This window comes from Bactrocera tryoni, chromosome 4 (assembly GCF_016617805.1).
Source record: "Bactrocera tryoni isolate S06 chromosome 4, CSIRO_BtryS06_freeze2, whole genome shotgun sequence".
NCBI classification, from domain to species: Eukaryota; Metazoa; Arthropoda; class Insecta; order Diptera; family Tephritidae; genus Bactrocera; species Bactrocera tryoni.
In genome coordinates this window covers 61,532,039-61,544,313 of record NC_052502.1, presented here as the reverse complement: position 1 = coordinate 61,544,313, position 12,275 = coordinate 61,532,039, and the positions used below count along the sequence as shown (strand labels likewise).

The window sequence follows — 12,275 nt, the reverse complement described above, 5'->3', positions numbered from 1 at the left end:
TACCACATCTGGCAGCACTGTTTGTCAGTTATTCTATTATTTCATTCTCTTTATATTCTTCTTGGAAATTTACAGTTTCAACTGAAAGTGTAAACACAATGGCTACGACAGACTGCAAACTACATCTGTCAAATATTAAAATACACACGTTCTTATGGGCAGTGTTATTTTCACAGCTGCACGACTACACGACTGCAGGCCGACAGTTGTCGTTCTCGCTAACTTCAATATCATCCTATTTTTGCCAACGACAGTACGACGACAGTAGAGTTGACAGTAGAATGGACGATAGAAAGAGGAGGTAGAGTGGTGATGCCACTAATATGTAAAATGTAAAATTATTCACAGCTCTAACAAACTTGACGTTATTTTACAAATAAAAGCATAAAATAGCTATATTATAGCTCTATTATATCATTTGTAATAACAAGTGATAATTTTAAGCAAAAATATTTACTTATTTACTTATTTTTTGCATAAAAACTTTCACTTTGAACAAAATATTAAAATTTCATTGAAGTGAAAGGTATTAGTATGGCCACAACGAAATTGTGTACATGCAAAATGGACAACTGCGTTGTTTTGTGTACATGCCGGCCATTGTGTTGTTGTTGCTTCTCAAAATGTACATGTAGTAAGATGAACAACGACGTTTTCAGTTCACTGTCGTGCCGCTGCAGTCTGTCGTAGCCATTGTGTTTACACTTTGAATTCTAAGCTTTTAGTTTTAAGAAGCGTCACTTCTTGTACAGACGCCAACAAGGGAAGAAGTCTTTGGAGTTATCTTAATAAATAATCTGTAATTTTATATAAATGTGGTGTTTCATTCGCCACACTTATATAAATGCTAAAATGCAAAATCATTAGGGGTATTCTCTTGCTCTTGCAAGACCCGGTGCACGGTGCAAGAATTGCAGATTTACAACGGCACAACAACAAACACACGCAGAAAAATATTTGCAAGGGCTGTAAAATATGTCTGACCGAAACCTATGTATATTTGCGTGCAATGTCACGCAAAAATATAATTGCAACCCTGTTGTAGTTGCCATTTTACATAAAGACATATTACGTCGTTAAATTGTTGAGGAAGATAAGTTTTAAATGGGTTTTATTATTTCTATTTAAATTTTAAAGATTTGTTACAGTTTTTTTTCTTAAAAATGTATGCAGAAGGTGCGCCAATTCACAATAGCCATGCTTAATAGTCATTCACAACAAATTGACCGAATTAGCCATTCATATATCACTAGATTCTGCAATGGGTGCTCTCGTGCTCTTGTACATTTCGGTATAGTATTTTTGCAATCTGCAATCTTGCAAGAGCAAGAGAATACCCCTATTAAGTAATTTACATAAACATTTATTTTGCCAAAATATGTTCGCACAGTTCAATGAAATTTCATTTCACACTAATTTCGTAAAGTAATTATAGCGCTGCTCTTCTGGCGTCCCGCCTTTTTCACTAACTGCTGGTTGACGGCACCTTGATTGTGTTTTGTTGCCAGCTCAGAAAACAGATCAGGGTGCCTTGCCAGCTGACAAGCGAGAGATTCTGATCAAGTTATCTATGGTTCAGCTTTTAACGAGTAAACATGGCACGCGCATTAGTGGCAGCTCTTCTGATTGAAGAAATTTTAGAAATGGAGAAAGAGGAAGAAATTGCAAAAAGTGGCAAGAAAAAACGAATTTGGGTGCAAGATTGGCGTAAGAAAAGACCAAAACGTTCGCATACAAATTTGTTAAAAGAACTGGAAATATCTTGCCCAAAGGATTACAAAAACTTTTTAAGGATGGATGTTGCAGTTTACAACGACCTCTTGGCGCTGATAACGCCATTAATCGAAAAGCAAGATACTATTATGAGAGATGCAATTTCACCGAATGAACGTCTTTCCGTAACGCTAAGATTTTTGGCCACTGGAGAGTCCTACGAAAGTTTAAAATTTCCGTCACGCATTGCTACCCCAACTTTGAGCAAAATAATAATAGAAACATGTGAATCAATAGTAAAAGTACTCAAGGATTTTATTTCTGTATGTATTATTCAACAAAAAACATAAGACATTTTTCAAAATGTAAAAGACTAAAGCCATAAAGGGAGGAATATGAGTGCTTATAAACTATACTTAAAATAATTACATTTCAAAAAAGTTAAGTATAATCTGAATCGGTGAATAATTCATTAAAATTGCTATATTTTGTGGTCGCGTCAAGGTTGTTTCCATTCGCATGCGAATTTATGTTGATTGCAGGTATAAACTGAGGTTGTTGTGGTCCAGAGTGATGACTTGACTGTTGTAGAGTGATGACTGCTCTGGATGGCTGGAGTTTGTGCGCATGGGATTGAAGTGATATAAGCTAAGGACTTTGCAGCGGTGTGGAAACAAAATATTGTGAAGCTGCTGATGAAGTATCGCTCGAAAAAAATGGTGTTGAAGATGATCGTGGTGGAAAGCCATGCTGTGTCGTTTTCTTTTCGAATAATTTGTAGGAGTTTTCATCCAAGCGTTCCAATGCTCTTTGATATAAAACTTCCACTATTGCTTTGTTGGCAAAGAGTTGTTGTGTGGAAGAAAGTTTTCTGAAAAGCAATTCCCACGTTGAGCTAAGTGTGCTTGCATCGTCCTTCTGTTGGTTTGAATTATCAAGAACTTCAACTGCCTTAGCTAGCAACTCACTCCTTTCTTTTCGGCTATAATCTTTTTTATATTTCTTTGCAGAAGGTGTTCGATTCTAAACGATATAAAAAATAATATTGTTATTATTTCAGATGCCCAAAAATGAAGAAGAATGGAAAATTATTGCTACGGAGTTTTTTGAAATGTGGAATTTTCCGAATTGTCTTGGTGCTATTGATGGCAAACACATCAACATTAAAAGACCACCACATTCAGGAGCTTATTATTTCAACTACAAGAAAACATATAGCATTGTACTGATGGCACTTGTCAATGCAAAATATCAATTTACAATGGTCGAAGTTGGAGCTAATGGAAGAGTGTCTGATGGTGATGTTTATGGAAACTCAAATTTTGCAGTTATGCATGAAGAGAGAAAGTTAAAAATTTCTCCCCCAGTTAAACCACATGGTTTTGACAAAGAGCTGCCGTTTGTTTTTGTAGCAGATGACGCTTTTGCACTGCATGAAAATTTTATGAAGCCATATAGCCACAGAGGATTGACACACCAGCAGCTACAGTACAACTACCGAGTATCACGAGCAAGACGGGTTGTGGAAAATGCGTTTGGAATTATGTCTTCAAGATTTCGTATTTTGCTGACAACCATAAATTTATCCCCAGAAAAATGCTCAAAAATTGTACTTGCGATATGTTATTTGCATAATTTTTTAAGTAAACGTAGTAGCGCTTCATATCTTCGCCGAGTAGAAGAGAATGATAAGCAATTTATTGAAATGGCAGAATTACAAAATACCACAAGCCGAAACTATTCCAACAAAGCCATGGAAATTCGAAACATATTTTGTGAATATTTCAATAGTGTCGGTTCATTGGAAAATTAACTTTATAAAAAAAATATATATACAAAATAGTCATTAAAAATAAATGCATACTTTGTAAATTAAAAATATTGTATTATTTACTTACTTCTTCAACAATATCTTCTTCATTCTCCTCAATTTTGATTGAAGAGAAGCCGCTTAATTGCACCTGGTCCTCTAAAAAAGAGAGGTCATCAAAGTACCACAACGTAGGTACGTATATGTCCTTCACACCAGCGCCAGATTTTTCGCTTCGCTTTTTCTTTTTAAATTCGCGGCGGTAAGATGACCGTAATGAATTAATTTTACACTTTAAATTGTCTAAACTAGCGTTACTATCAATTTCTCTTAGTTTTGTTAGAAGCACTTCATAAGCTGCATTCTTTTTGTTTTTGTTTTTGTAGCACTCGCTTTTTACTTGCCACAGTTCTGGAAAACTTCTATAGAGTTCAAAGAACTCTTTCCAAAATTGTTCGTTCATGCGCGACACCATTTTTGTTCACTGTCTTTTTTCGACTGAAAAAATATACTGCGTGCATCAAGCAGCCCTTTACACGATCAAATTTGTGTCACACACCAGCAGAAAAATTAAACAAGTTTAAAAACTTTGAACATGTGTGACAAGCATGTTTTTTTCCCCTTTACACGGTCCAACTTGGTGTGATGTCACACATATGTGACCGTGTAAAGGCCGCTATTGAATCGCGAAACCTAAGGTTAGAAAGAGTAAAAACTATCGATTTTCAATCATGTCAAAATATAAACATAAGGGGTATTCTCTTGCATATATTTCCTCTTGATGCACCGGCACAACAACAAACACACGCAGAAAATTATTTGCAATGGCTGTAAAATATGTCAGACCAAAACCCATGTATATTTGCGTGCAATGTTTTAAAAATGTACGCCATGCATAATAGTCATTCACAATAAATTGGCCGAATCAGCCATTCATATATAGTATCCTAGATTCTGCAATGGGTGCTCTCGTGCCCTTGTATATTTCGGTATAGTATTTTTGCAATCTGCAATCTTGCCAGAGCAAGCGAATACCCCTAATAAAAGATTACGACAATGATAACCGTTCCTTTTATCGGTTTATACCATATTCAGACCGAAAATTTAAAAGATTAGATTATATTTAAGCATTTCATAACCCAACAGTGTTCTCACTGCCGTTAGAAAGATCAAAAAACAGCTGTTATTGTCATTCAAGAATTCACATCGCTTAATATTTATCAAAAGAAAAGATTGTCATATAGTATTTTGAAATAAAAAGACGGATGTTTTTAATATTTTCCATATAATAGAAATAATGGATGCATTTTTTCATTTGTTAAGTCGATTTTCAGATGAAATTAGATTCATTGCATAAAAATAAAATTTGTTTGTTTACATTTTTTTCCCTTTGTAGTGTCTAAATCAGCTGTGATAATGTAACAGATTTCCAGTGCTGACAAGTAGATTGCGCAAAATCAGAGTCGCACAGAGAAATTTAGCATGGATCAGTTTCAAATCATTTCAATGAAGTGATTTGGAACTGTCATTTTTGTATGGCGAAATCTTGATAAATTTTTAAGATTAGTGGGATAATCCATTAAACAGCCGAAATCGTGTCGTGTTAAGTGTCGGTCTGAACATGGTCTTAGGCTGTATTTTGTCTTATCCATCTGAACATCAAAACCTACTGAACTCGATTAGCTGTCAAAGTTCAGTAGGTTTTGACGTTTAGCAATTGCTCTCTCACTTCCAGTGAGAGAGGAGTTAAAGATCTCTTTATCTCTGATTTTTGGTCTGTATGGAAATATTGGTACATTCTTATAGACGCATCATCAAAATAGCCAAGCCTGATGTTTTTTAAATATTTTCGGGAGATTGTGACTGAAATAGAAGAGGAATTTGAGGCGTCTCAGTGATGCTCAATGATTTGGATGAATGAGGTGAGGGAAACCATGCTGGCCAATATAAGAACACGGCTGAGTTTTTCAAACAAAAACATTTAAGGACTCGTCAAATTTTGGAAAAAGTACTTTAGAGCGATGAAACAAAGGTGGTGTCAGGCATATAACCCAGATACATCTCAAAAACCGTTCAAGACAGCGATGGTATCGTGATGGTCTGGGGGATCGTCTTGATACGGCGTTGAACAGTTGGGGAAGATAGATGGTAGAATGAACCAATTTTTATACCCGAACATTCTCAAAATTATTACAAAACTTTCTCGATTGATGCCTGTGATTTTTATACATGACAATTATCCACAGCACATAGTTAAAAATTTGAAGAATTGGCTCACTGCAGAAATTATTAATGATGTAGACCCCATTGTAAATTTATGGTGCTATGAGGCGATGCTAAGATACAGATTGCTAAAAAAAAATTCAAAAATGTTAATGGAAAGTTTGCACCGATGATACCAAGCAATTTTGAAAAATTGTTGACCTTACTACAAAGTAATAACACCTTAGAAATGTCGTAACAAATTTTGTTATTTTCCACAGAAGCGGTACACTGCACTATTTATGTGTGCAGAGCTAAATGTGAAATTGGAAATTCAATATTTATTTTTAAAATTAACTATTGCAAATTTCTTTTAAATTTTTTGTACTTACTTATTCCTCAATTTATGCTATGCTTATGGAAAACTTTAGTTGGGTTAATTTTAGAATAGCATCCCCGGATTTCGGGGATAAAATAGGTATAAATGGAAAGGTGACGCTCTCCAAATCCAGAGCTCATAGTATGGGTTCGATGAGAGACAGGTCCTCGTCCTCGATCTCTTCATCAACCTGCATCTCCAGCCCTTCCAGGAGCTCTTGGGTGGATGGCAGCATGCCATCTTGCTCATTGGGGAGCTCGTTGCTCCTGCTTTCATCCGTGGCGGTGGTCACAGCCTTCCCAGCCGGGATGGGATCGTTGGGGGACTCGTGCCGCTCTCCCGTAACCACAGAGGCAGTCGCCTCCTGCACTGCTGAGCTGACTACGGATGGAGCCGGTGCTGTGGTCATCCCCGTCGTAGGTTCTTGGCTCGCCGTTGACGTTGCCTTGGGCCTCCATGGCCTCATTACTATTCTGCCGAATCGGAAGTTCAGCTTGAATCCCTTCTGTCTGATGTATTTGTAGGATTCATCGTCTACTGTTATGTTGAGGTTCCACCCTGAATCTACAACACTGCTCGATACGAACTTCCACGCCGTGGTTCTTAAGCCCACGTTTTGGTTTTTCACTAAACCAAGCGCATGTCGTAGTTCTTGTCCGCACTTCTGGGGAAGAATACCACCATATTTTGCAGTTGTGGTATATCATCGCCTCTGTTAACACACAGGGCCGAACCCTTCCAACCCTCTAGCCTTGGCGTGTTTTCCGTTAGAAGGTGGCCGACTTCTCATCTTGACAGTCGACCAGCAGCATACCACCCTTAAAGAAGATGCCGTTAAAGGCGCCATTGTACTCATCGCCCACGAACAAAGCGTTCACTAGGCAGTCCTGGAGAGCAGTCTGCTGTTCGGACCCTAGGGCCTCCGCCGGGTAGTAGCGGGGCAACACTGCCATTCGAGTATTTTCGGCTTGCGGCTCTCGTCGGCTGCTGGTTGGGGTTGGAGCGTTTTCCACTGGCTTCCTGTGGTTTATCCTCTCGAATTCTTTTAGACCTGGGTGGCCCCGTAGGAGTTATTTGGCTGCTTTTCCTCTTCTCTGTTCGACTGGGTTCCTCTTGGGGTGCCAGCTTAACTTCGCTCCGTCCCACCGACGAGGCTGCTTTGGCTCGGCGCCGCCTCTGATTTCTGCGTCTTGTTGCAGACGAACCGTTGGCACCTGCGCGTTGTGCATTATTAGGAGAGGGGTTGCTCCCCCTGCTCCTACTCAGAGCCCACTTTTCAGCTGTCTCCGACGTCATGTCGTCTTGAAGGAATCTGAGGAACGACTTGAGAGTGGCTCCACTCATTCCCGCTCTTCGTGGGTCGTCGTGACCTCCTCGGCGTCCCGGTTCCGAGGTACGTGGGATGTTCTCTTGCCGCTGCAGGAGGGCACGTCGTCGTCGTCGCGCGTGCTCATCAAAGAGTCCTTGCTTTTCCGGCGACAGGGCATTTAGGAAGCTGAACTTTCGTCTAGCCCCTGGGCCACTCTCGCTTGCGGTACTTGTGCAGCTGTTCGCCGTTGTTGTTGATGTTACTGCTTTGGTTGTTGTCGTTGCTGTTGTTGTTTTCCTTGTTCATCTTGTTCGTACGACCGTTTAGCCCGTATTGTGGGCCTCCCGGTCTATTATTTTGGAAGGGGAATCTGAAGGGTCCGCCACGCCAGAGCCCCTTAACGCGGTAAGGCCGTTACTTCCCAAGGCGGCCCGGTGTTGGGAATGCTCCGTTCGAACACAGCCGAATTTACCTCCTGGCTGCAAATCATCCAATGGGCACGGGAGTCGTATAACACCCCGGATTAGGAGGTGGCAGCTCTTGGTCGCCGCACACATGCAGCCTCTGCCAGCCCCCAGGAGAGATGCTATGTAGCATCCCCCTGATGGTTGGGAGATGCCGTACTGTGTTGCAGTTTAAGCCCCTGCACCGCGACAAGGTGCCTACCATTCGCTTAGTAACACTTCACTATAACGTTTCTGTATATTATTTTTTTGAATATTTGTTGTAAATAAAGATTTATTTTAATTATTTTATTTTAGTTAAATTCTCTGCATTTGCTCAATAAGAAAAGGGTTGCCAGGGTTATTTTTTTTGCCGCGCCGTGGGGATGCTATTCTAAATCGTAGCGCTTTAATTTGTTCTCGATTTATATTAATAATAAACGTCGTTTTATCAGAGAACATAAAGACATTTGTAAAACTTAAACCAAGAAATTTAGTTCACAACCATAAAACTCACGCTGTGAATTGTTAACATTGTTCTCTCACATACTCAACCAGGGAATGTGAAGAAAAATAAATATATTTTACGCCAAAATTATATATTTTTGAATGAGTATTGAGTTAAAATTAAGACAAATATGTACACTTGTTTTCAGTTTTATGTATTCTAGACCTCAAATAACTAAAATAAATATATTTGCATAGTTATTAATATTCTGTTTACAAAATTGAAATTTCAAACTAAGTTGCATATCAGCTGATTGTTCTTGTCCGCATTACCAACCTAATTAATTTTTAAGCGAATATATGGAATAAGCTAAGTGCGTTTTATTTGTCCATGATTTAGCTATTAGCTTATGATGGTCAATAACACCCGGCTATTTTCATTCATCAAATTGAGGTTTCTCGTCTTGCCAACTACTTTTTTGGGGAAAAACCTTGCTATTGTGAATGAAAAAAGCGATGAACTGGCAATGCCTCTAGTTCAATATACAACAAGAATGATAGAAACAAGATTGCGCAATGAGGTGTTCAAATTTTGTTCGTTCTGCGCATCTACGTCACGGTTGTCCAACGTACAATCAGCTGATTTTCTGTTGTTTGTTTTTCTTTGCAATAAGAATCAATTTTGTATTGTAGGCATACAAAATCATGAATATCATCAAATTTAACATCAATATAAGTGAATATTAATAAAAGATATCAATATAAGTGAATATTTAATAGTGAACATTTACCTACATATTCATTTAATTGTGTTTTCATTGTATTATTTAAGTTTGTCTCTTTGCTGTGTTTGTTTCAACCATATATGTACATTTATGCAAATAAAAAGATTGAATATTTTGTGACCGAGTATCAATTTATTGTCTTATTTAATTTCTTTTTTTGCTATACATGTGTTCGATAAAGTTTCTTTTATTTAAGGAACGAATCCTAAAATACATTCTTGCTCTGAAAACAATTATTTTTTTACTTTCGAGCTACAATTTACAAAATTACTTAAATCTAAGTGTTTCTGGTGGTAATTTGTACATATATGCAAATCAGTACCATTTACATCGTCAAATACTGCTTGCAAGGGTCTCATATGCTCCATCAACATTTCTGTTGGTTTTGAGAGTCCTCCTTCAGAAAGGTGATCCACCCAGGTATAAGACGAACAATTTTCTGAATTGGCACAAATTTCGGGGTTGTCTTTATTAAGTTTGTGGCAGATGTACCTAAATGAATTTTCAAGCCCGTCGTTGTTGAGAATCTTCAAGTCATCATTTTTCTCAATTGGGTCAGTGGAATTTAGATCAACTGACACTAATGCATGCAATATTGCCTGCAAAAATATAATAAACATACATACATTAGCATAAAATAAAGGGGGATAAATTGTTAGTTAAGATTATTATTACAATTAGGATAAGAAACAGTGGTTTAAACGAGACTCCATCCTTTTCTGCCATTCATTAGCCTCTGCAGGAGTTAATCTGGTTAACGTGAGAAAAGCGCTAGGTAGCAACTTTGTAAGACTCCGCGAACTTAAACCTGTAAGAGTGTTTGGTTTTAAAGAAGTAAAATTATTGTAATCAAAATCCTATAAATTACCCATTTCAAACTGCAAATTTCTTTCACATTCAAAGGCGCGCGCGAATAATAAGTCAACCGTGACGTCACCAAGAACAGCTGACTGAAAGCAAACATGCGCATTGCGCAATCTTATTTCATCATTCTTGAATATACAAGATATGATAGCTTTATGACAAGCCGACATAATTATATTTGGCTAAAGCGCCCATATTAACGAGCACACAAGTGCGTTCGATCGGTATGTGTGCGCTTGCGGTTTATCGTGTATGGGCTTGTTCGCGTGCCGATCCATGTTCGCGAAAATGTTTGATTTTTTACGATCGGTGCGCGAACATGTTTATCGTATGGCGTTGTCGGCGCACAAAATCTCATTTCTCTCGTGTCGCCGAACAGTGAAGATCGCGGACAATGGCAGAGTTAAGGGGAGAGCCGGCTTTTCGAGGCTTCAAAATCGATTTTTGAGGATTTTTGGGAGGAAACAAATTATTGATTCAAGCAGAAATTTCTAGGCTTTATAGTTATTTTTTTTTTTTATTTTATAAAAGCTTACATAATAATACAATTATTATACAAACTTAAGAAAAATACGCAGCACTAGCATCATGGGCTATCGGCCTTCACTGGTTATGTTATGCGTCGAAGAAGGTCGCTGTCTTTCAAAAAGTTGTAGATTTTCGAAATGTTGTTGCTTGAGGGATCCATCAATAAAATTATTGGATCAGTATTATTGAAGTTTGACAGTCTATGAGTTTGAAGTGCTGGACAATGTTGCAGAAGATGCAATAGATTTAAATCTGAATCACAAAATGGGCATTGGTTGATCTGAGTGCCATTTAGTATGTGAGCGTGTGTGTGTTAATGGAGTGTGTCAATGCGAAGTCTGATATATGGAATGATATAATTAGATGAAAGCGATGACGGAAAGGATGGTTTGATGCGATTTGAATTTATTTTAGAGTAGTGGTGTCTGTAATTCATCCAATCAAGCGCCAATTTAGTGGATCTTTGTTGAATAATAAGCCGTTTTATATCACTCTTAACAAACAAGGCAGATGTAGTTGTTGGAGTGATGCACACCTCCTTAGCCACCGAGTCCGCAAAAGTATTTCCAATGATTCCAGAGTGACCGGGTATCCACATTATTTTTAGTCTATGTGCTAACGAAAACAACAGCGATCTAATGCCAATAATAGCGTCATTGTAGTTACTGCGGTTTTAAAGCTTGAAAAACACGATAGACCATCTGTACAGATGATGAATTTACCAAAGGTTTTGTTGCATACTGGACAGCTTTGAGAATACCCATAGCTTCAGCGGTAAAAATTGAACAAAATGGGAAATAATAAACCATACGATATTCTTTTTGTTGGTTATCATCAACTACAGCAAAGATGTATGCGACGATTTGGAGCCATCAGTATATAAACTGCCAACCAAAAGATTTGAAGTGCGCAGATAATTCCAAAAATCGAGATTTATACACAGTGCTTGGAGTGATGGATTTGCGAAGAAAAGTAAGATCACTAATGAAAGAAGATTCATTTACTTTCCACGGTGGAATATATTTACTGCAAGGCATCAATATTTTAAGCGGCAACTCATTGGTTTTAGCAAACAAAAGCACTTTTAAAAAATAGAAGACGGTATTTTAGGAGACCTCTTTCTGCAAAGTGATGATTGAAAGTCCACTGAAGAGAAACAACGAACTGAAGAAATGATAGGGCGCAGCAAGCATCTTTAGATGATTCTTAGAATGATGTCCATAAATTTCCAAGCCATAATTAATTACAGATGAGATGAGGGCTTTAGTGACGTTGACCAGTAAAGCCGAGCCGATGAGTGAGCGCTTACATGAGAGGTATTTAATAATATTTAAATTAACAAAAAGTCTTTTTCTTATATACTGACAATGTTTCTTAAATGTATACTTAGAGTCTAATACAATACCAAGGAACTTAATACTATCTGTACACAAAATGTTTGTATTATCAAATGTGAGCGTTGGGATAGTACATTGATGTTTTTTACAAATATGAAAAAATTTCGATTTAGGAAAAGATATTGATGTGCCTGAAGTAGAGGACCAACGAGAAAGACGCAATAAAATTTCAGAGAAAGTAATTGTTACTGAAGTCAAATTTGAAGTTTTTGAGAATAAAATTAAATCATCAGCATAAATCTGATGCCGGATAGTAACAAAATCTGATAGAATGGTACTGATTTCATCAAATGCAATAGTAAATAGGATCACCGAGAGCGGTGACCCTTGTGGGGTACCATTATCTAATGGTAGAACAGAGGATGAAACATTGGATATGATAACACTTAATTTACGGT

The 12,275-nt window shown here is 37.7% G+C and overlaps 2 protein-coding genes across 2 annotated transcripts; one reads left to right on the top strand and one right to left on the bottom strand.

The window, feature by feature from the left end:
- Window positions 1-1,527: 1,527 nt before the first annotated feature.
- LOC120775991 (putative nuclease HARBI1) lies at window positions 1,528-3,535 on the top strand. The gene is made up of 2 exons (XM_040106421.1): window positions 1,528-2,036; window positions 2,774-3,535. Exons 1-2 carry the CDS (start codon window positions 1,596-1,598, stop codon window positions 3,524-3,526), a joined length of 1,194 nt encoding a protein of 397 aa, XP_039962355.1. The 5' UTR covers window positions 1,528-1,595; the 3' UTR covers window positions 3,527-3,535.
- LOC120775992 lies at window positions 2,006-4,154 on the bottom strand. The gene is made up of 2 exons (XM_040106422.1): window positions 3,612-4,154; window positions 2,006-2,736 (listed from the first exon to the last, which is right to left on the bottom strand). The coding sequence occupies exons 1-2, from the start codon at window positions 3,996-3,998 to the stop codon at window positions 2,362-2,364; spliced, it is 762 nt and encodes a 253-aa protein (XP_039962356.1). The 5' UTR covers window positions 3,999-4,154; the 3' UTR covers window positions 2,006-2,361.
- Window positions 4,155-12,275: the final 8,121 nt, after the last annotated feature.

Bases quoted from the DNA above. Each gene is read 5' to 3' on its own strand.
- LOC120775991 (XM_040106421.1), top strand. From the start codon at position 1,596: ATGGCACGCGCATTAGTGGCAGCTCTTCTGATTGAAGAAATTTTAGAA. The intron at 2,037-2,773 runs GTATGTATTATT...TTATTATTTCAG, and splicing joins TACTCAAGGATTTTATTTCT to ATGCCCAAAAATGAAGAAGA.
- LOC120775992 (XM_040106422.1), bottom strand. From the start codon at position 3,998: ATGGTGTCGCGCATGAACGAACAATTTTGGAAAGAGTTCTTTGAACTC. The intron at 2,737-3,611 runs GTAAGTAAATAA...TATATCGTTTAG, and splicing joins AAGAAGATATTGTTGAAGAA to AATCGAACACCTTCTGCAAA.